This window comes from Microcaecilia unicolor, chromosome 11 (assembly GCF_901765095.1).
Source record: "Microcaecilia unicolor chromosome 11, aMicUni1.1, whole genome shotgun sequence".
In the NCBI taxonomy this organism is placed as follows: Eukaryota; Metazoa; Chordata; class Amphibia; order Gymnophiona; family Siphonopidae; genus Microcaecilia; species Microcaecilia unicolor.
In genome coordinates this window covers 131,607,454-131,630,685 of record NC_044041.1, presented here as the reverse complement: position 1 = coordinate 131,630,685, position 23,232 = coordinate 131,607,454, and the positions used below count along the sequence as shown (strand labels likewise).

Sequence of the window (23,232 nt, the reverse complement as noted above, 5' to 3'; positions counted from 1 at the left end):
GTTTATCTTGTTGGGCAAACTGGATGGACCATGCAGGTCTTTTTCTGCCGTCATCTACTATGTTACTATGAAAAAAAGCAAAACAAAAAGGGCTGCAAATACTACACGCTAGCAGAATGCTGCACCTTGATCACACATGAAAAACACATGACACAACAGACATGACACAAGGAACTAGAAATCAAAAAGTATGAAGGCAAAATACTGAACTGGAAAGTTAACTCAGGAAGTCAGACTCAGCATGCAGCAATACCAGAAAAATTGAAACTTACATGCAAAATATCAGAGATGCGCATTCCAAAAAGCTGACATATTCCAATTAATAAATTTTGAATAAAATACTTTTTTCTACCTTTGTTGTCTGATCATTTAGTTTTTCTGTTCGCTTTGATCCCAGTGTCTTCTGATTTATGCAGTGTCTTCTTTCCATTTGATATTTTTTCTCTCACCATGTCCACCATCCTCCTGTGTCCTTATGCGTCCTGTCTACCATCTGTAGCCCTGTCCCTATCCTTCCTCGAGTTTCAGTATCTGCCCTTAATGTGTTCCAAGCCAGCCCTTAAACTCAGCAGTTTCCCCTCCATCCATATCCAGCATTTCTCCTCACCCCCCTCCATCCATGTGCATCTACTTCCTCTGTCTTCCCTCCCCTCCATCCATGTCCAGCATTTCTCCTCTCTCCTTCCCTTCCATCCATGTGCATCTCCTTCCTTTGTCTTTCCTTCCCTCCATCCTTGTCCTACATTTCTCCTCTCTTCCCTGCCCTCCACTCCATCCATGTCCAGCATTTCTCCTCTCTTCCCTCCCCTCCATCCATGTGCATCTCCTCCCTGACTTCTCTCCCTCCCTCCATCCATCTGTCCAACAACTCTCCATTCTCCCTACTACTACTACTACTACTACTACTTAGCATTTCTATAGCGCTGCCAGGGTTACGCAGCGCTGTACAAGTTTAAACATGGGGAAGGACAGTCCCTGCTCAAGAGAGCTTACAATCTAAAGGTAAAAACTATGTAGTCAGTGTAGGTATCAGGAATGGGAAGCTGGTTAGGCACCAAAAGCAAGGGAGAAGAGATGGGCCTTGAGTAAGGACTTGAAAATGGGCAGGGAGGGCGCATGGCGTATGGGCTCAGGAAGTCCGTTCCAGGCATAAGGTGATGCGAGGCAGAAGGGGCGGAGTCTGGAGTTAGCGGTGGTGGAGAAGGGTACAGAAAGGAGTGATTTGTCCTGAGAGCGGAGGTTACGGGTGGGAACATATGGGGAGAGGAGGGTAGAGAGGTAATGGGGGGCTGCAGATTGAGTGCACTTGAAGGTCAATAGGAGAAGCTTGAACTGTATACGGTAGCGGATCGAGAGCCAGTGAAGCGACTTGAGGAGAGGGGTGATATGAGAGTATCGGTTCACGCGGTAGATAAGACGTGCGGCGGAATTTTGGACAGATTGAAGGGGGGATAGGTGGCTAAGCGGGAGGCCAGCGAGGAGAAGGTTGCTATAGTCAAGACGAGAGGTAACGAGCGAGTGGACGAGGGTTCGGGTGGTCTGTTCAGAGAGGAATGGGCGAATTTTGCTAATATTATAGAGGAAGAAGCGACAGGTCTTAGCTGTCTGCTGGATATGGGCAGAGAAGGAGAGGGAGGAGTCAAAAATGACTCCGAGATTGCAGGCTGAAGAGACGGGGAGGATGAGGGCGTTGTCAACAGAGACAGAAAGTGGGGGATGAGGAGAGGAGGGTTTGGGTGGAAAGACAAGGAGCTCAGTCTTTGCCATGTTCAGTTTCAGATGCCGGTTGGACATCCAGGCAGCGATGTCTGAAAGGCAGGCCGAAACTTTGACCTGGGTTTCAACTGTGATGTCGGGAGTGGAGAGGTAAAGCTGGGTATCATCAGCATAGAGATGGTACTTGAAACCATGTGATGAGATCAACGAGCCCAGGGAAGAGGTGTATATCGAGAAAAGAAGCGGTCCAAGGACAGATCCTTGAGGGACCCCAACAGAGAGCGGGACGGGGGTGGAAGAAGAGCCATTAGAAAATACTCTGAAGGTGCGTTGGGAAAGATACGAGGAGAACCAGGAGAGGACGGAGCCCTGGAACCCAAATGAGGACAGTGTGTCAAGAAGTAAATTATGATTGACGGTGTCAAAGACGGCAGATAGGTCGAGGAGGATGAGGATGGAATAGTGACCTTTGGATTTGGCAAGGAACAGGTCATTGCAGACTTTAGAGAGTGCTGTTTCTGTTGAGTGTAGTGGGCGAAAGCCGGATTGAAGCGGGTCGAGGACGGCCTGAGAGGAGAGGAAGTCAAGGCAGCGGCTGTGGACAGCACGTTCAAGTAATTTGGAGAGGAAGGGTAGAAGAGAGATGGGGCGGTAGTTGGAGGGACAGGTGGGGTCAAGTGATGGTTTTTTGAGAAGTGGTGTGACTACAGCGTGCTTGAAGGTGTCAGGGACAGTGGCAGTGGAGAGAGAGAGGTTGAGGATGTGACAGATTGAGGGGTTAACTGTAGGAGAGATGTTGGTAAGCAGATTGGTGGGAATGTGATCAGAGGAACAGATGGTGCACTTAGAGGAAGAAAGAAGGCGAGCAGTTTCCTCTTCGGTGATCTCAGGGAAGGAGGAGAAGGAGGCCAGGTTAGGTTGGATGAGGGAGTGGGTTAAGAAGTCACAGGGAGGAGAAGGCTTGGAAGTGAATTCAAGGTTTATCTTCTGCACTTTATCGCGGAAGTAGTCAGCTAGTGTTTGAGGAGAGAGAGGGGGGGTGGGAGCGGAGGGTACTTTAGGGAGTTGAGGGTGGCGAAGAGGCGACGAGGGTTGGAGCCAAGAGAATTGGTTAATTGAGAATAATATTCCTGTTTGGCAAGGAATAGGGAGGACTGGAAGGAGGATAGCATGAATTTGAAATGGGTGAAGTCTGACAGGGTGCGAGATTTCCTCCAGAGTCATTCAGCAGAGCGGGTGCAGGAGCGAAGGTAACGGATGCAAGGGGTTAACCAGGGCTGAGGATTAATGCGCTTAGTGGGGCGAGAGACAGATGGTGCTAGGGTATCCAGAGCAGTGGAGAGAATTTCATTGTAGGTAGAGACAGCCGTGTCGACAGATTCGGAAGACGAGATGGAAGGGAAGAGAGTGGAGATGTGAGAGGATAGGGTAGGGGGGTCGACAGCTTGGAGATTCCTGAAGGCAGTGGTTATAGTTGGGCGAGGTTGAGGGGGAGGGTGATGAAGAGTGAGGGTGATTAGGTGATGATCTGAAATAGGAAGGACTGAGGTGCAGAAATTGGAAGGTGAGCAGGAAGAGAAGAGAACGAGGTCGAGACAATGGCCATCACGGTGAGTAGAGGTGGTAGAGCATAGTCGGAGGTTAAAGGAGGATATCAGAGTGAGGAATTTAGAAGCGTAGGAGTTGGATGGGTTGTCAACGTGAATGTTAAAATCACCAAGAATGAGGGATGGAGATGCGGGATCAAGAAAGACGGTGAGCCAGGCGTCGAAGTCAGTAAGGAATGAAGAGAGGGGCTTATCAGGGGGGCGGTAGATGACTGCAACTCTGAGTGGTAATGGGTAGAATAGCCGGATGGAGTGAGCTTCAAAGGATGAGAAGCAGTCAGACTGCAGTAGGAGGAGGGGTTGGAAACTACAGGAGGGCGAGAGAAGTAGCCCGACGCCTCCACCGCGGCCATCTGGGCGGGGAGTGTGGGAGAAGAGATAACCTCCATGACAAAGGGCCGCGACTGAGGCAGAGTCGTCAGGGGAGAGCCAGGTTTCAGTTAGAGCGAGCAGTTGGAGAGAACGAGAGATGAAGAGATCGTGGGTGAAGGGCAGTTTGTTGCAGATCGAGTGGGCATTCCACAAGGCACATGAGAAGGGGAGGGAGGAGGGGAATAGAGACGAGGTTGGAGACATCACGGAATCGTTTGCATGGATAGGAGGAGGATAGGTGAGGGGGGCCTGGATTAGGATTAATGTCTCCCGCGGATAGCAGGAGGAGGAGCAAGAGAGTGCGGAGGAGGGTGGGGGAGGTCGGGCGATGAAGACGGGGTGCACTTAGGAGGAATGGTGAAGGGTTAATGGTAGGAAGGAGGTGTTGGAGATTAAGGGCTAGGAAGGAGGAGGGGGACAAGAGAGATGGTGAGGTGGTGAGGGATGGGGGTGAATAGGGTATTGCCGTAGCGGGCAGGACGGGAGGGAACACAGGTGGGCAATGAGTTCCAGCGGTGGACGGCGGTAAGGGGAGGGGAAAAAGATTAGGAAGGGACAGGGCAAGGAAGAGGATGTGGACAGGGGCCATAGGTAGTGATTGCGGTGTGACAGGTGTAAGTGTAGTGACTGAGGTGAGAAGCAGATAGATAGAGCGAAGAGCCGGAGGCTTGGAATTGGAGGGATTGATGGACTGGAGAGTGGGTAAGTCAGTAGCTGGCAAGTTAGCAGGCAGGCAAGTGAGGCAGTGGCTGCCAAGCTTGCAGGCAGGGTGGAGCAAGCTGGTGCGGATGGACAGGAACGAGCAGGGAGAGGCAGGGGGGCAGGTAAGTCAATGGCTGTCAAGTTAGCAGGTTGGCAGGTAAATAAATGGTGACAAGCTAGCAGGCGGGTTGGGGCATGATGGGGCTGATGGACAGGAACGAGCAGGGAGATGCTGGAGAGCAGGTAAGTCAAGGGCTGACAAGTTAGCAGGCAGGCAAGCAAGTCAATGGTTGACAAGCTAGCAGGCAGGCTGGAGCATACTGATGCAGAAGGACAGGAACCAGCAGGGAGAAACTGGAGAGCAGGTAAGTCAATGGCTGATGAGTTAGCAAGCTAGTAGGCAAGCAAGTAAGTCAATGGCTGACAAGCTAGCAGGTGGGCTGGAACAAGCTGGTGCAGATGAACAAGAACGAGCAGGGAGAAGCTGGAGCAAGCAGGCTGGAGCAGATGGACTGAAACAAGCAGGGAGAAGCTGGTTCAGGTGGATTGGAACACGCTGGAGCAGATGTACTGGAGCAGGCAGGTTGGAGCAGGTACTGGAGTAAGCAGGGAGAAGCTGGTTCAGGTGGATTGGAACACGCTGGAGCAGATGTACTGGAGTAGGTAGGCTGGAGCAGGTGTACCGGAGCAAGCAGGGAGAAGCTGGTTCAGGCGGACTGGAACACACTGGAGCAGGCAGGCTGGAGCAGGTACTGGAGTAAGCAGGGAGAAGCTGGTTGAGGCAGACTGGAGCAGGTGTACTGGAACAAGCAAGGAGGAGCTGGATCAGGCGGACTGGAACACGCTGGTGCAGATGTACTGGAGTAGGTAGGCTGGAGCAGGTGTACCGGAGCAAGTAGGCTGGAGCAGATGGGCTGGAACAAGCAGGGAGAAGCTGGTTCAGGCGGACTGGAACACGCTGGAGCAGATGTACTGGAGTAGGTAGGCTGGAGCAGGTGTACCGGAGCAAGTAGGCTGGAGCAGATGGGCTCGAACAAGCAGGGAGAAGCTGGAACAGTCGGACTGGAACACTGGAGCAAGCAGGGGAAGCTGGATCGGCGGACCGGAACAAGCTGGGATCGGGTGGACTGGAACAAGATGGGATCATGCAGACTGGAACGAGCTGGAGCAGGCGGACTGGAACACACTAGAGCATTTGGACTGGAACAAGCAGGCTGGAGCAGATGGACTGGAACAAGCAAGGGGGAAGCTGGATCGGCGGACTGGAACAAGCTGGGATCAGGCGGACCGGAACAAGCTGGATCAGGCGGACCGGAACAACCTGGGATCAGTCGGACCGGAACAAGCCAAGCTGGGATCAGGCAGACCGGAACACGCTAGGGCAGCTGGACTGGAACAAGCAGGAACTAATCACACCCACTAAGTTCGAAAAATGTGGGGGAGGGGAGGTCAAGAGCCTAAGAGACAGAGCTGTTCTCTGCAGGGAGACTATCTCTAAAAGGTGGCTTCTCTGAAAAAGCAGTTGGTTTTGAGGCAGAAATCTGCTCTCCCCAGAAAGAACTAGTCACACCCACTAAGTTTGAAAAATGTGGGGGAGGGGAGGTCAAGAGCCTAAGAGACAGAGCTGTTCTCTGCAGGGAGACTATCTCTAAAATGTGCCCTCTCCTCCATCCACCCATATCCAGCAAATGTCCTCTGTCCCCTGCCCCCTCCATTCATCCATCCATGTTCAGCAATTCTCCTCTCTCCCCTGTCCTCCCCTCCATCCATCCATGTCCAGCAACTCTCCATTCTCCCCTGTCCTCTCCTCCATCCATCCGTATCCAGCAAATTTCCTCTCTCCCCTTTCCCCTCCATCCATCCATGTCCAGCAATTCTCCTCCTTCCCCTGCTTTCCACTCCATGTCCAGCAACTCTCCATTCTCCCCTGCCTTCTCCTCCATCCATCTCCAGCAAATTTCCTCTCTCCCCTGTCCCCTCCATCAATCCCTGTTGTCCAGCAATTCTCCTCTCTCCCCTGCCTATCCTGTTTCTTTCCATCCCCTTCCCCATTCTATCCAGCGTCTCCTCCGCCCTCTTCCCCTTCACAGCATCTCCCATCTCTCTCTCTCAATAAAGAACGACAACGTGGATGCAGCAGCTCACAGGTTTGCTTGCTGTGTTTTGAGTGAATGGCAACGGCTGCGCGGGGGAGTGGAAACAGAGATTTACCAAATGGCTTCCTTCCTTACAGTGGACTAGATAGGCTGGCTCACTTCCACTCCACTCTAGTACCAAAGTTGCAGCAGCGAACTGGCGGGCGGGGCGCCACTCCAGTAGTAAAAGCAGCAAGCAGGCAGGCTTTACTCTGTCCTTCGCTTCCCTGCCCTCTCAGCGTCCCGGCCACCCGAAAGGAAATGACATCAGAGGAAAGCGGGACGCAGAGAGGGCAGGGAAGCGAAGGACGGAGTCAAGCCTGCCTGCTTGCTGCTTTTACTATTGGAGTGGCGCCCTGCCCGCCAGTTCGCCGCTGCGGGTAAAAAGACTAAGTCATCTTCGACGTCATTGTCATTTGTGGGGGCAGTGCCCCCCTCCCCCCCCCCCCCCCCCCCCCCGTCTACGCCCATGCGAAGGATCAAATTGCTTTCTCAGGTATGGACCTTATTGAGTCGTCACGCTCCCCGAGTGTGGGACTATGTTCAGCTCCTCAGTTCCATGACGGCGACCTTGGAGGTTATTCCATGGGCAAGGGCTCACATGTGGCCTCTTCAGAATTTCCTTTTGAGCAGATGGTCGCCAACGTCGCTGGATTATCAACGACGCCTTCCTTGGTCGAGCCGGGCCAGGGACAGTCTCGCGTGGTGGCTCCGGTCAGCCAATTTGCAGAAGGGTGTTTCTCTGGTGCCTCCCAATTGGGTGGTAGTTGTGACGGATGCCAGCCTTGCGGGCTGGGGAGCCCATTGTCTTCATCAAGTAACCCAGGGATCGTGGACCCCTCTCGAAGCGACTTGGCCAATAAATCGTCTGGAATTGCGAGCAGTCGTGAATGTGCTGCGGAGTTTTCAGGACCTTCTGCAGGGGCAGGCGGTTCATGTATTCTCAGACACCACGACGGTGGCCTACATCAGTCGGCAGGTGGGTACTCGCAGTCTTCCCTTGGCAGTGGAAGCGTTTCGTCTTCTAGTATGGGCGGAAGCGCATTTTCAAAGTCTGTCGGCAGCGCACATTGCGGGTCAAGACAATGTTCAAGCGGATTTTCTCAGCCGGACTCTTTTGGACGCAGCGGAATGGACACTGTCGGACTCGGCTTTTTGGCTGATCTGTCAATGTTGGGGAAGATGAATAATGGATCTCATGGCCATGGCTTGCAATGCCAAAGTTCCCCAGTTCATCAGCCGTAAACGGCAGCCAGGATCCGCAGAATTGGACGCTCTTCTCCAGCCATGGCCGGGAACAACAGCTACTGTATGTTTTTCCTCCGTGGCCTCTGATAGGGAGAATTCTTTGCCGCATAGGGCGGCATCGGGGGCCGGTCGTTCTAGTGGCCCCAACAGCCATAGTATGCGGATCTCGTTTGAGCACTCTCAGAGCCACCATTGCGACTTCCGGTGACTCCCGATCTGCTGCATCAAGGGCCAGTTCAGATGGAAAATCCCTCCTGCTTTGGTCTTACGGCCTGGCTATTGAGAGGCAGCAGCTGAGGAAGAAGGGATTTTCAGGACCAGTCATTGCCACTCTTTTGAGGGCACGGAAGAAGTCTACTTCAGCAACGTACGCGCGAGTGTGGAAAGCTTTCTCGGCGTGGTGTGCTTTGCGTGCTGAATCGCCTTTTCGGGCGGACATTCCGGTTTTTCTGGAGTTCCTTCAGGATAGTCTTCAAAAGGGATTGGCATATAATTCCCTTCGAGTGCAGGTGGCTGCGCTAGCTTGTTTTAGGGGCAAACTGGACGGTTCCTCTTTCGCAGCTCACTCTGATGTAGTCCATTTCCTACGTGGGGCTCTTCAGCTTCGGCCTCCTCTGCGGCAGCCGTGCCCGGCGTGGCATTTGAATGTACTGCGAGCCCTCCAGGCCCCACCGTTTGAGCCGTTGAATAAGGTTTCTGAGAAGGATCTAACACTTAAGACAGTGTTTTTGGTGGCCATTGCTTCTGGAAGGAGGATTTCTGAAATTCAGGCATTGTCTTCCAGAGATCCTTTTTTGCAGTTTTCTGAAGCAGGGGTGTCGATCCGGACGGTGCCATGGTTTCGGCTTTCCATGTCAATCAGGCGGTTTATCTTCCGTCTTTTCGAAGAGAGGATTGTCCGGGGGAGTTTGCCTCGCTACGTTTCCTGGATGTGCGGAGAGCCTTGTTTCGGTACTTGCAGAACGAGTTTTGACGCTCGGATCATCTCTTTGTGCTCTTGTCGGGATCAAAAAGAGGTGAGGCAGCTTCTAGGGCTTCCATTGCTCGCTGGATTAGGGAAGCCATTGGAGCGGCGTATCTGCTACAAGGGAGGGCGTCTCCAGTGGCCCTGAAGGCGCATTCTACTCGGGCACAGGCGGCTTCTTGGGCGGAGGTGTCAGCTTTATCTCTGGAAAAGATTTGTTGGGCGGCTACTTGGGCGTCACGTCATACTTTTGCGAAGCATTACAGGCTAGACATGTCTGCTCGGGATGATGCGAGATTTGGGGCGGGAATGTTGGCGCGGGAAGCATCGGCTTCCCACCCTACTTAAGGAATGCTTTGGTACATCCCACTAGTTCCTGGATTCATCTGCTGCAAGTGACAAGGAAGGTAAAATTATGTTTTACCTGATAATTTTCTTTCCTTTAACACAGCAGATGAATTCAGGATCCCTCCCTAGTTCAGCTGACACTTTTTTCATTTTCTGCACAGTGTGGCTATTTTTTCCTTCCGGGTTCTCTTTTGCAGAGCTCAGACAGATATGGGAACACAGAAAGGAAAGGATTCCGATTTGTGGATCAAGTTGCAGTTATTTCAAAGTTCTTATTTGGTTCTCTGTTTTTCATAGTGAGGATGGTTTCTGGTTGTTATTGGTTTCATATTTTTGGCCTTGGCAAATGCTTACGAATGACATACTAACTGAGGAAGGAGCTGGCCGTCTGGCATCACTGCCTTTAGCTTGTTTATCTCTTATCTCCACCTGCTGGTAGGCGGACCTAAACCACTAGTTCCTGGATTCATCTGCTGCATTAAAGGAAAGAAAATTATCTAAGACATAATTTTACCATCTTCAACTTTTGTCCCACAATTCCTCCAGAACCTCGTTCAATCAGTTGTTTTACTGGGTTCAGAATTTCCACATGTTCAAGTTTAGTCTCCACTCATCAACTCACTGACCTAATTCTTCTGTGTTGTGACACAGTTCCCCTAGAACTGACTGCAGTTCTAATCTCATCGCTGCTGTTTCCGACTTAACTCCGTAAACCATTTCTTTAATTCCAGTTTAAGCGGAGTCTGTTCCGATAACTCTCTGAATTCACTCAAACAGTAAAGGATGTTTTGCTTGATGATTGCTCTGAACCTCTGTCAGTTTTTTTCTCTCTGTGTATGTGGTCGGTGCTCCCGGTTTGAAAGAGAACTTTTGCAAAGCTATTTGGTTTTGTGCGATTAGCCATCAGTACTCAATCTGCATCTACTGCTGTATTTAATTCTCAAAATTCAGCCTGTACACTACAGCAGAAATAAAGTTGGAACCAGATTCTAAATCTTCATGAGTTGGAGCTCTAAACTTAGGCTGCCACCTTCATGCGTGATGTCACTTCCTCCAATTCCCCATCTTTTGGACACGAGGAAATACTTGGAATAAAATCCATTCCCTTATTCCCTGGTGGCATGGGCTCAACTGCATGGTCCTGTAGGAGGGAAGAGAGTTCCTCTGTAAGTGCAGCCTGGTCCTGAGATATGAATCTTGACACTCTTGAAGGACAATTTGGAAGACGTTTCTCACCAATTTAGGGCACCCCCCCCCCCAACTATATAAAGAACACACTGCTCGGAGGTCGCAAGGGGACGGAAGCAGTTCTCCGGGGTTCCCACTGGGACGGAAGCAGTTCCTGCGGGATTCCCATGGGGATGGAAATAATTCCTGTGAGATTCCCGTGGAAGTGTAAGCTGCACCTGCACCAGCCTCTCATCTACCAAGTACCAAGTTTTTTGAGTGCTGCTGCTGCTCCTCCTCCTCCTCCTTGCTTTAACAGCACAAATGCTAATGTTAAGGAGGTGGTAGAGACACAAATGATGACAGAATTCAAAAAAGCGTGAGATGAACACAGATGATCGTTAATTAGAAATGGAAGTTATAAAAACCTAACCTTAAATGGTTGCATGTGTGTGGTTGTGTCTATGGCGACTAAGGCCGATACCTGGCAGCCTTGTATTGGTCTATGTCTCATATATGGCAATCTGGTTTAGGATGGGCTGGAAAGGGCTTAGACAGCAACTTCAGGGGCTGGAACATGAAGACCGTGGACAGACTTTTACAGTCTGTGTCCCACAAATGAGAAGACTAATAGATTGGTGTGGGCTTCGACAGCAACTCCAGCAGTTGGAATATAAGGATAGGGCCAGATAGACGTTTATGTCCCAGAAACACCAAAGAAAGACCATAATCAAATATATAATATCACACTCGCTGATTTAATCATGAATTGATAATGAGTGTGACTATTGGTCAGACTGGATGGACCATTCAGGTGTTTATTTGCCGTCACTTACTATCCTTTTTGCTCCCAGGCTGATGCGCAGACATCAGCTCTGACACAGGCACGAGCATCAGATGTCACCTGACCTACTGGCGCGTGCATGTGGCAACCTCTCAGCACATAGTGCCAGTGAATTGGAGACAAATCTTACATGTGCGCACCAGAGTGTTCCAAGTTTCAACTTCCATTTGTTCCTTGTCTGCAGTACTGTGGCTCAAATCCAGAGAGAGATGACCGGAATTTTCTTTTATGTACCATTAAGTTCTTGCGGGGATGGGTTAGGACAGGTTAAATTCTTACAGGGATGGGTACGATTTCTGTCCCTGTGCAACTGTCTAAATCATTGGTGCCCTGTAGGTAGTAAAGAAGAGCACATCTGCAATAAGAATAGCCATACTGGGTCAGACCAATGGTCCATCTAGCCCATTACTGCTTCTTGCTTCCAACAGTGGCCAATTCAGGTCACAAGTACCTGGCAGAAACCCAATTAGTAGCAACATTCCATGCTACTAATCCCGGCGGCAAGCAATGGCTTCCCCTGTGAACATCCCAATAGTAGATTCTGTACTTTTCCTCCATGAACTTGTCCAACCCTTTTTTAAACCCAGATACGCTGACCGCTGTTACCACATCCAGCAGCACCAAGTTCCAGAGCTTAACTATTAGAGTGAAAAAATATTTCCTCTATTTGTTTTAAAAGTATTTCCATGTAATTTCATTGAGTATCCCCTAGTCTTTGTACTTTTTGAAAGTGTGAAAAAGCGATTTCACTGCTACTCATTCTACACCACTTAGGATTTTATAGACCTCAAACATATCTCCCCTCAACTGTCTGTTTTCCAATCTGAAGAGACCAAACCTGTTTAGCCTTTCCTCATATGAGAGGAGTTCAGTCTCTTTTATCATTGTGGTTGCTCTTTGAACCTTTTCTAATTCCGCTATATGTTTTTTGAGATACGGTGACCAGAATTGAACGCAATACTCAAGGTGAGGTTGCACCATGGAGCGATACAGAGGTATTATAATATTCTTGGTCTCACTTCGCATCCCTTTCCTAATAATTCCTAGCATCCTGTTGTCTACAATGACATCTAGGTCTTTTTCATGAGTGCTGACTCTTAAGGTGGACCCTAGCATCAGGTAACTATGGTTCGAATTATTCTTCCCAATGTGCATCACTTTGCATTTGTCCACATTAAATTTCATCTGTCATTTGGATGCCCAGTCTTCCATTTTCCTAAGGTCTTCCTGCAATTTTTCACAATCCGCATGTGTTTTGACAACTTTGAATAGTTTTGTGTCATCTGCAAATTTAATCACCTCACTCGTTGTTTTCCAGATCACTTATAAATACATTAAAGAGCATCAGTCCCAACGGCACTCCATTATTCACCCTCCATTGAGAAAAATGGCCATTTAACCCTGATCCCTGTTTTCTGTCCAATAACCCAATTCCTAATCTGCAAAAGGAACATTGCCTCCTATCTCATGACTTTTAAATTTTCTCAGGAGTCTCTTATGAGACCAGCTGCTCTGTGAAGCAGTTGCTTATTTCATCTAGAATCTTCCTATCTTGTTCCTTGTGAATTTATCCAATCAGTAGTTGGGGTAGTTGAAATCTCTCATTATTCATGTGTTGCCAAATTTGTTAGCATCCCAAATTTCTGGTAGTATTTTATTGTCTGCTCTGGCCAGGTAAATATAATATACTCCCACCATTATACTCACTTATTGCATAGCATATCTATCCATACAGTTTCCAGTGTATTTTGTGTCCTGTACTTTTGCCGTCTGTTTGACACAATGCCATTTTTAACAGCACCACTCCTTCACTAATTTGATCAACTAAAATTTGTACCTTGCTATCAGTATCTTATTGGTTATCTTCCTTCCACCAAGTCTCTGAGATGTTAATTATGTCTGTGTCTTCATTCAGTGCTATATATTCTAACTCTCATCTATCTATCTATCTATATCTATATATATATATCTATATCTAAAGATATAGATATATATATATAGATATATATAGATATATATATAATTTGTTTGGCATACAGACATTTCAACATCTTTAGTTTGTATTGATAATCTGCCTAGCAGTTAAGAATAATTTAGAATTCTTAAACTGTCTGTTCTTTACTTAAAAAGTACCTAGGCTACTTTTGCCTTTATTGCAATCTCTTGTCAGGATTCTTTAAATGTAGTATTTTTTGTTAGTGTCTTTCAAAGATATCTTGTGGGTTCTGGGTTCAACTTTCTATTAGCCTAAATTTGGCTTCCAGTCTCCCTCCCTCCCACACATTTCTATATCATTGGTATACATATGTATGAAAGCAGGGCCACTACCGTTAATACAATTTCCCTGTTTATCATGTTAAAATAAATATAAATGTATACACTCTTTTGATTTCTTATTAATAAATTAAGATTTGGAATTCACTGCCAAATCTTGAGTAAGATTAGGAAACAAAAACGTATTTATTTAGGTGATTAAATTGTTACAATCAAATATTATTAATTTTGTAAATTCCCAGATTCTTTGTGCTGGTTATTCTTATTGTAATCCATATTGAACTTTTGTGACAATTGTGGAATATAAGTGTAATGTAATCCTGTCTTGGTGATGGGTGAGGTCTACCACCTTTGTACTAGATGATAGAAAAGCTACCATGCAGTTATGACTGAGCACAAGCACTAGAGAGTAGGTACAAGTTACCAAATTACTTCTGCACATCAAGATGATGCTCTCTTTCCTAGTGACTTGTTTCTCTATAAATCTGCCTGACTGAGCTTCTCCAGGTCTTCCATGCTAATCTCTAGCGATCAGACTTATTTTCTGAGAGCCGGAAGCCTCTTGCATGCAGTTCACACATAAAACCTTTCACCAACTAGTAGATAATTGTACATGTGGCCCTCAGACCCTAGATAGCCCCCATCTAGCTGCTGCTGTCTGCATTCTACAGTGGAGTTGTTGGTTATTTAAATTTGCTAATGAAATAGAGGAGGTTTAATGTGAAGTCTTTCAGATTTATCTGATGTATATTATGTTGCTAAGTCAATTAGTTGCAAAGGAACTAAATCTCAAATTGTTCTGAAACATTTCCCTTCAATTTATTGATTTTTGGGGGGTACAGAGGGAGGGAGAAAACAAATCCACGCGACTGTAAAAAGCCTCTAAAGACTATTAAATGTATTTAAGATATATTAACCTTGCTGGCTCAAAAAAGAAAAACAAAATGTTTTCTCTTATCTCCCCACCCCCATCCCCCAATCACCACCTCAACCAGGTATCCCAGCTGCAGACATGGCAGAGTGTGAGGATGAAGAACAGACCAGACTGAGCCACTTCCCAGCTGAGGATTATGCAGCCGAATCCATGGCTGCTGACATGGACCCTTGGGTGATCTTTGATGCTCGCAAGACCCCCCGGGCAGAATTTGAGGACTGGCTAGACACCTACCGCCCTTCACGAGTGCTGCGGCAGGGCAACCCCAACAGCAATATGCAGCCTGTAGGCTGGATTGCAGTCTATGGTCCAGACTTTACGCCAGATGTTGGGCGAGTGAGTGAACTTCAAGATGACTGGGAGCAGCTACAGGCTAGTGGCCGCAAGATTGATTTTGATACAATCAGGGAGCTGGCCCTGAACCATGGTGTGTTGACAGGCAAGTGGCTTATGCACTTAGACACAGGCTTCAAAGTAGATCATGCCTGGCGCCAAGTGGCTGCCTGTGTTCTAGAGGGGCGTACTGGCCTGGCTAAAGTCAGCCCATTCAGCCCTGATTCAGATAAGCATGTCATCTGCGTTTATAACTGTAATTTCACTGATGAGGAGAAAGTGATGGAGCTAGATGCAGCTATCCGGGCTGCAGGGATAAAGTGTCAACTGTCATACAAGCCAGATGTATATACATATCTGGGCATTTATCGGAACAATCGTTGGCATCTCTGCCCTACTATCTATGAAAGTAAGTTTGACTTGGAATGCATCCCAAGACGCTCCCGCATCATCAATAAAACCAACAACATGGAAGTGAATTGAGCAACTCTTGAAGACTTCCCCTCTTTGCCTTTAAGATGAGGTGGGAAGTATGATAGGAGAGCTTCTGTACTCCAGCTCAAAGGAAGTGTGTATGAGAGCCAATGCCTTGACCTCCCCTAGCTGTATGTAAAGCTGTTGTATTACCCTACCCCCCCCCCTCCAAAAAAAAAAAATATATATATATATATACACAAAGCTGATTCATGTTCTTGTTATATATGCACAGACAGAGTGACTTACTTTAGCTCGGAGTCATTTTGAGCTGTGAAATCTGGTACAGCTCATGCCTAAAATCATGATCACAAGCAAAAGCGAGGGGGAATTGGTTGATAGGCATGGTGTGGAGGAAGCAAAGCTACCTGTAGCAGGTATTCTCCAAGGTCAGCAGGCCATTCATTCCTCAGCAACCCTCCAGACCGGTGAAGACGCTTGGGTTATGCACGCCTACCAGCAGAGGGAGACTGAGAACACTAACTTTAAACTGTGTACATATAACCTGTGCCTAGCCATATATATCCAGTATATCTCAGTCTCCAGCAGAGGGTAGACATGCAGCTTGTCTGGTCTGGTAGGATTTAGATATTTTTCTCGGGAGATTAGTTTAATTTTCTTCCCTAGGGTAAAGAGAAAGGAAATCCCTGTGCCTGGTATACCTTGGTGTGCTAGGGGCTGGTGGGTCCGGTGGGGCCTGCCATTGTCCCCTCTGGGGTGTCACACCCGGGTGGCCGGGTCCCTCCCCCTGGCTGGCTCTCCATTTTTGGACAGCTTTGTGCCTCGGCTGCAGTGGTAGTGCTGCAGCCTTGAGTGCCTGGTAGTCTTTAGCAGCGGGGCTCAAATAAAGTAAAAAAACAAACAAACAAACAAGACAAGCTACAGGAGCTGCACTCCAGTTTTATCCGGGGTTGGTCGGACTGCCTGGGAGAGCTGAGGCTCGCAGGGTCTCTGGGTAGGTTTTTATTGCCTTTACTGCTTTTAGTTTTGGTTCAGCTGTGTTCTTACCTGCTCCGGGTCAAGTCGGGGAAGCTCCTTTGCTGTTGGTCTTGTGCGCGTCGGGGTTTACACGCGGTAGGCAGTTCGTGCCGGTTTTGTGGAGAGCCCAAGCCTCAGGCCTCCGCACCACCGGTGTTAGCGGCGGAGGTTCCTGTGGCCGGTATACATGAGATTGTCTATTAGATTGTAAGCTCTTTGAGCAGGGACTGTCTTTCTTCTATGTTTGTGCAGCGCTGCGTATGCCTTGTAGCGCTATAGAAATGCTAAATAGTAGTAGTAGTAGATTGAGGAACCTCAGGCGGAAGTTTCAGCAGCGGTTTCAATTTTGGCGGGAACCGCTCCCATCTTGGATTCGGCTCGAGCGGGATCTGAGCCGACCTTGGCTCCACAGGGAATCCTGTTTGCGGGGCAATCTGAGGGGGTGGAAGCCTCCGGAGGCATGGGTTTTCCTCCGGATTTTATATTTTCAAGCGTGGAAGGCGGGTCCTTCTCAAGCGGAGCTCCTTGGGCTAGGGATGGGGGGGTGGGCTCACTAAAAGGCCATGTGTGGAGTGGTCTGAGGACATGGAGATTTTTTTCTTTCCCAGATCCTGAGGGCGATTTTAGTGCGCTGGATGAGGGGTCTGTGGCAGGTCAAGATAAGGAGCTTGCGTTGCCAGGAGAGGACCCTTCGGTTCAGATTTTTCACAGGGATGAATTATCCAAGCTTATTGATCAGGTGTCTGCTACCTTAAAATTTGATCCTGCAGAGGTCCCACTGGGGGATGGGAAGCAGGTGGACCCGTTGGTTAAAGGGATTAGGCAGGTCTCTCGCTCTTTTCCCATGAACGCAGACCTGAGAGATATGATAACGCAGAAGTGGTATTCCCCGGAGGCTCAGTGTAAAGTGGCTCGGGCCATGGCTAAGCTCTATCCTCTTCCCCAAGAGGACAGAGATTCTCTCAAGCCCCTGGCCGTGGATGCCATGGTGATGGCAGTAACTAAGGCTACAGCTGTTCCGGTGGATGGTGGGGCTGCGTTGCGGGATCCCCAGGATAGGAAGTTGGAGTCTTTTCTGAAGTTGAGTTTCGATTTGTCTGCTTTGGCGTTACAAGCTTTTGTTTGTGGAGGTCTGGTAGCTCATGCGTGTTTCCGCTAGGCTGAGAGGCTCCTGGATAGCCCACAGTCTGATAGGGCCTGCTGGGTTCAGTATTTGGCAAAGTTGGAGATGGGGGTCATATTTTTTGGTGGATGAGCTATACAACTTGTTATGGACATCGGCAAAGAACATGACCCTAGCGGTGGCAGCTCGCCGGGCCCTGTGGTTGTAGCCTCTAAGGCAAAAGGTTCTTTGCTTTTTGGGGAGAAATTGTATAAGTTGGCGAGAGGGCTTGGTGATGCTAAGGTCCCTCGGCTTCCGGAGCTTCGTCCTAAGGCATCTAGGGGGGCTGCGGTGTGCGGACTATTTTGAGAAGCTAGGCGATATTGGCTGGGTAGGTCTTCTGGTGCGACTAGGGGTAGATTTTTCCAGAGAACCCAGTCCTTTCAGGGTGGACGCCGTGGAGGCCGCGACTCCTCTTCGGGAATGGCTGGTACGATCCGTGCTTCTCAATGATGGTGTGGGGGCGCAGGCTCTGGTGCGCATCGGTGCTCGGTCCAGATTATGTCAGACCAGTGGGTGCTGCAGGCAGTGCAAGCCGGTTACGCACTAGAGTTCGAAGGTCCTCCGATTTCTTCCTCGTGTCTCCTTGTCATTCGAGGCGCAAGGCGAGAGCAGTGCGAGATACTCTGGTGCGTCTGATCGATTTAGGAGCTGTAGTTCCCGTTCCTCCAGGGGAAAGGGGAACGGGTTGTTGTTCCATTTATTTCATGGTTCCTAAAAAAGAGGGATCATTTTGTCCCATTTTAGACCTCAAGAGAGTCATCGCAGCTCTAAAGGTTCCCTCTTTTCGGCTGGAGACTTTATGATCAGTAATTGTGGCGGTTCAGACAGGGGAATTTCTTACTTCGTTGGACCTGACAGAGACTTACTTGCACATTCCCATTCAGGCGGCGCATCAGCGTTTTCTGCGCTGTGCGGTCTTAGGGAGGCATTTCCAGTGTTGTGCACTTCCCTTCGGTCTGGTGACAGCTCCTCGCACCTTTTCCTAAGTTATGGTGGTTGTAGCGGCAGCTCTGCGGTTGCAGGGCATTTTGGTTCATCCCTATCTAGACGATTGGTTGATTTGAGCCAAATCAAGGTCGGAGAGCGAGGAGGCCACCTCTCGTGTGGTAACCTTCTTGCAGTCGCTGGGCTGGGTTGTGAATCTGGCCAAGAGTCAGCTAGTGCCGTCGCAGTCTCTAGAATATCTGGGGGTGCGTTTCAACACGGAGAGAGGCCGGGTGTTTCTGACAGCTTCCCGCATTTCCAAGTTGCAGGAGCAGATTCGGCAGCTCTGTGCGCAGAGGGCGCCCTCGGCTCTTGCATATCTTCAGGTCTTGGGTCTGATGGCGGCAGCAATAGAGGTGGTTCCTTGGGCCAGGGCCCATATGAGACAGTTGCAGGGAGCTCTGTTGAGTTGCTGGAGACACGAGCAATTCCGTTAGCTCTGCGGTCCTTTCAGGGCCTTCTCGAAGGCAGGGCAATCAGGGTTCTTTCCGACAATGCCACGGCCGTCGCATATGTAAATCGGCAGGCGGAAACGCAGAGCCAAGCGCTAGCTGTAGAGGCAGCAGAGTTAATGTTTTGGGCAGAAACTCATCTTCAGGGTCTCTCGGCAGTACACGTAGCAGAGGTGGACAATGTGAGCATGGACTTTCTGAGTAGGCACACGTTGGATCCCGGAGAGTGGTCTTTCCATCCCTCAGTATTCGATCGTATAGTGTTGGAATGGGGTCATCCGGTGTTGGATCTCATGGCGTCGGCCGACAATGCTCAGGTCCCTCGATTTTTTTCAGTCGTCAAAGGGACCTGAGCATTGAGCCGGGGGGATCGACGCGTTGGTGCTTCCATGGCCGAATTAAGAGTTGCTCTACTTGTTCCCGCTGTGGCCTCTGGTGGGGCGAGTAGTTCAGCGAATAGAGCGTCATTCAGGACCAGTGATACTAGTAGCACCCAATTGGCCATGTTGACCGTGGTACGGAGATCTGGTGTGTTTGGTAGTGCAGGAGCCGCTCGAGATGGCTGACCCCTCTCCATTCTCGCTTACGGCTTGGCTCTTGAGTGGCACAGATTAAGGACGAAAGGTTTTTCTGCCAGGGTGATTGACACTATGTTGCGTTCTCGTAAGAGGTCTACTTCTTTGGTTTATGTGCGTGTGGCGAAATTTTGAGAATTAGTGCCAAGAGCGGGATTATCTTCCTTTGCGTGTTTCCATAGTGGAAGTTTTGGAGTTTCTTCAGGACGGTTTAGACAGGCGTCTCTCGCTGTCTTCCCTGAAGATGCAGGTGGCAGCCTTGTCTTGTTTCAGAGGTAAAGTTCAGGGAGTATCCTTGGCGGCCTCTTCAGACGTGGGGCGGTTCTTGAAGGCAGTGAAGTTACTTGGGCCGCCATGTCGTCCGATGGTTCCTCCTTGGGATTTGAATCTAGTTTTACAGGCACTGGTAGGACCTCCTACTACTACTACTATTTAGCATTTCAATAGCGCTACAAGGCATACGCAGCGCTGCACAAACATAGAAGAAAGACAGTCCCTGCTCAAAGAGCTTACAATCTAATAGACAAAAAATAAATAAAGTAAGCAAATCAAATCAATTAATGTGAACGGGAAGGAAGAGAGGAGGGTAGGTGGAGGCGAGTGGTTACGAGTCAAAAGCAATGTTAAAGAGGTGGGCTTTCAGTCTAGATTTAAAGGTGGCCATGGATGGGGCAAGACGTAGGGGCTCAGGAAGTTTATTCCAGGCGTAGGGTGCAGCGAGACAGAAGGCGCGAAGTCTGGAGTTGGCAGTAGTGGAGAAGGGAACAGATAAGAAGGATTTATCCATGGAGCGGAGTGCACGGGAAGGGGTGTAAGGAAGGACGAGTGTGGAGAGATACTGGGGAGCAGCAGAGTGAATACATTTATAGGTTAGTAGAAGAAGTTTGAACAGGATGCGAAAACGGATAGGGAGCCAGTGAAGGGTCTTGAGGAGAGGGGTAGTATGAGTAAAGCGACCCTGGCGGAAGATGAGACGGGCAGCAGAGTTTTGAACCGACTGGAGAGGGGAGAGGTGACTAAGTGGGAGGCCAGCAAGAAGCAGATTGCAGTAGTCTAAACGAGAGGTGACAAGGGTGTGGATGAGGGTTTTGGTAGAGTGCTCGGAAAGAAAGGGGCGGATTTTACGGATGTTGTAAAGAAAGAAACGACAGGTCTTGGCGGTCTGCTGGATATGAGCAGAGAAGGATAGAGAACAGTCAAAGATGACCCCAAGGTTTCGAGCTGAGGAGACAGGGAGAATGAGAGAGCCATCAACAGAAATAGAAAACGGGGGGAGCAGGGAGGTAGGTTTGGGGGGGGGGGAAATGAGAAGCTCGGTTTTGGTCATATTTAATTTCAGGTGGCGTTGAGACATCCAGGCAGCAATGTCAGACAAGCATGCTGAAACTTTGGTTTGGATGCAAGGTGAGATATCAGGGGTAGAAAGGTAGATTTGGGAGTCATCAGCATAGAGATGGTAGGAAAAGCCATGGGATGAGATTAATGAACCAAGGGAAGAAGTGTAGATAGAAAAGAGGAGGGGACCAAGAACAGAACCCTGAGGTACGCCGACAGGCAGAGGGATAGAAGTAGAAGAGGATCCACCAGAGTGAATACTAAATGTGCGGAGGGAGAGGTAGGAAGAGAACCAGGAAAGGACAGAGCCCTGGAATCCAAGTGAGGACAGGGTATCGAGAAGTATGCTGTGATCGACAGTGTCAAAAGCAGCGGAAAGATCAAGAAGAATGAGGATGGAATATTGACCTCTGGATTTAGCCAGTAATAGGTCATTGGAAACTTTAGTAAGCGCAGTTTCGGTTGAGTGGAGAGGGCGAAAACCAGATTGTAATGGGTCAAGAATAGCATGTGAGGAGAGAAAATCAAGGCAGCGGCGGTGAACAGCACGCTCAAGTAATTTGGAGAGAAAAGGAAGGAGGGAGATGGGTCGGTAATTAGAGGGACAAGTAGGGTCAAGTGAAGGCTTCTTAAGGAGAGGTGTGACCACAGCATGTTTAAAGGCAGCAGGGACAGTCGCAGTGGAAAGTGAGAGGTTGAGAATGTGACAGATAAAAGGAATAAGAGTAGGAGAGATGGCATTAAGAAGGTGGGTGGGAATGGGATCAGAGGAACAGGTGGTACATTTTGAGGAAGAAAGGAGAAGTGTAGTTTCCTCAATAGTAACTTCAGGAAAGGAGGAAAGGGAATGAGGGGAAGGAGAGAGAGGGGAACGGACTAGTGGAGGGAGAGCTGGTGAGGTAGAGAAAGCAAGGTTTATCTTTTGAACCTTGTTGTGAAAGAATTCAGCAAGGGTCTGAGGAGATAATGAAGGGGGAGTTGGGGGAGGGGGCACCTTGAGGAGAGAGTTCAATGTGGTGAAGAGAAGTCGAGGATTAGAGCCAAGAGAGTTGGTCAGTTGGATATAATAATCCTGTTTGGCACGTAAAAGAGCAGATTGGAAGGAGGTCAGCATGAACTTAAAGTGTAAGAAATCAGCAAGGGCCCGAGATTTCCGCCAGAGGCGTTCGACGGAGCGGGTACAGGAACGTAGGTAGCGGATAGTAGAAGTCAGCCAAGGTTGGGGTTTTGTACGCCTTACGGGGCGGGTCATCAAAGGTGCAAGAGTGTCTAAGGCATTGAACCATTGACTTCCAGCACCTGTAAGGATCTTACTCTGAAAACAGTTTTTCTGGTGGCCATTTCTTCGGCACGTAGAATTTCGGAACTTCAGGCTTTGTCTTGTAGGGAGCCCTTCTTGTCTTTCGCTAGAGAGAAAGTTACTTTGCGGATGGTTCCTTCCTTCGTTCCTAAGGTGATGTCCTCTTTTCATGTAAATCAGGTAATTTCGCTGCCAGTGTTGGGGGATCATTCGGGTGATCATTCTCAACGTCGTTTGGCCAAGTTGGATGTTAGACGCATTTTGCGTTCTTACTTGAGCAGAACACAGGATTTTCGAGCTTCTGATAGGTTATTTCTTTTGTTTGGAGGTCCCAAGAAAGGTGAAGCGGCCTCCAAGGCAACTCTGGCTCGATGGTTGAAAGAGACTATTGCTTCGGCTTATTTGTTGAAGCATCGTGCGGTGCCCCCGATGCTTAAGGCGCATTCTACCCGGGGGCGTAGCCGCTTCCTGGGCGGAGAGTAGTTTTGTTCCACCGCAGGACATTTGTAAGGCAGCGGCGTGGTCTTCCATTCATTCCTTTGTGAAGCATTATAGGATTGATGTTCAAGCAAGAGATGGTGCTGGTTTTGGAGCTGCTGTGTTGTCCTCTGGATTTTGAAGGTCCCGCCCTTAATCTTATACTGCTTTGGTACTTCCCAAGCGTCTTGACCGGTCTGGAGGGTTGCTGAGGAAGGTGAAATTAGGCCTTACCTGCTAATGTTCTTTCCTCTAGACTCTCCAGACTGGTCAAGAGCCCGCCCATTTTCTTGTCAGACATCTTTTTGAGCCTGTGTTCTGCTAGGGCTATTTCTTTAATGTTTGAGTAAGGTCGGAGAATTTCTTTGACTCTAATATGCTACAGAACGGGGCGCTTTGCCGTTCCCTCTGTTTCGGCACACTATTGGGTTATATATTGGATTTCCAGATACAGGGGTTTTGGGGTTTGCTGTTAGATTTTTTTCTCTGCTTTGCTAAGCATATACTGGATATATATGGCTAGGCACAGGTTATATGTACACAGTTTAAAGTTAGTGTTCTCAGTCTCCCTCTGCTGGTAGGCATGCATAACCCAAACATCTTGACCGGTCTGGAGGGTCTAGAGGAAAGAAAATTAGTAGGTAAGGCCCAATTTCACCTTCTCACATGTAGGTGATATGTACATCACCCAGTGCAGAGCTTAAATCTAATAGAGCTTTAAGAGCACATGCAGCATCCCCACTGTGCATGCACAAGTGCCTTCTTGGCCACTGTGAAAGTGTGAGACCAGTAGTACAGTAACAGCACGGAATCAGCTCCAGGTGGGAGGGTATGTGAGAATGAATGGC

At 48.9% G+C, this 23,232-nt stretch overlaps 1 protein-coding gene across 5 annotated transcripts in view; it reads left to right on the top strand.

The window, feature by feature from the left end:
- The window catches only part of C11H11orf68 (chromosome 11 C11orf68 homolog), a 56,297-nt gene extending 41,034 nt beyond the window's left edge, over positions 1–15,263 (top strand). For 4 of the 5 annotated variants that reach the window (XM_030218958.1, XM_030218959.1, XM_030218956.1 and 1 more), the window contains one exon: positions 14,373–15,263. In XM_030218958.1, coding sequence (XP_030074818.1) covers positions 14,390–15,127 — 738 coding nt within the window. In that variant the 5' untranslated portion in view covers positions 14,373–14,389 and the 3' untranslated portion in view covers positions 15,128–15,263. Of the gene's footprint in view, positions 1–7,536; positions 7,547–13,785; positions 13,791–14,372 lie in introns of those variants that run through there. The other variant, XM_030218957.1, reaches the window with a different exon arrangement.
- The last annotated feature ends 7,969 nt before the right edge of the window (positions 15,264–23,232 follow it).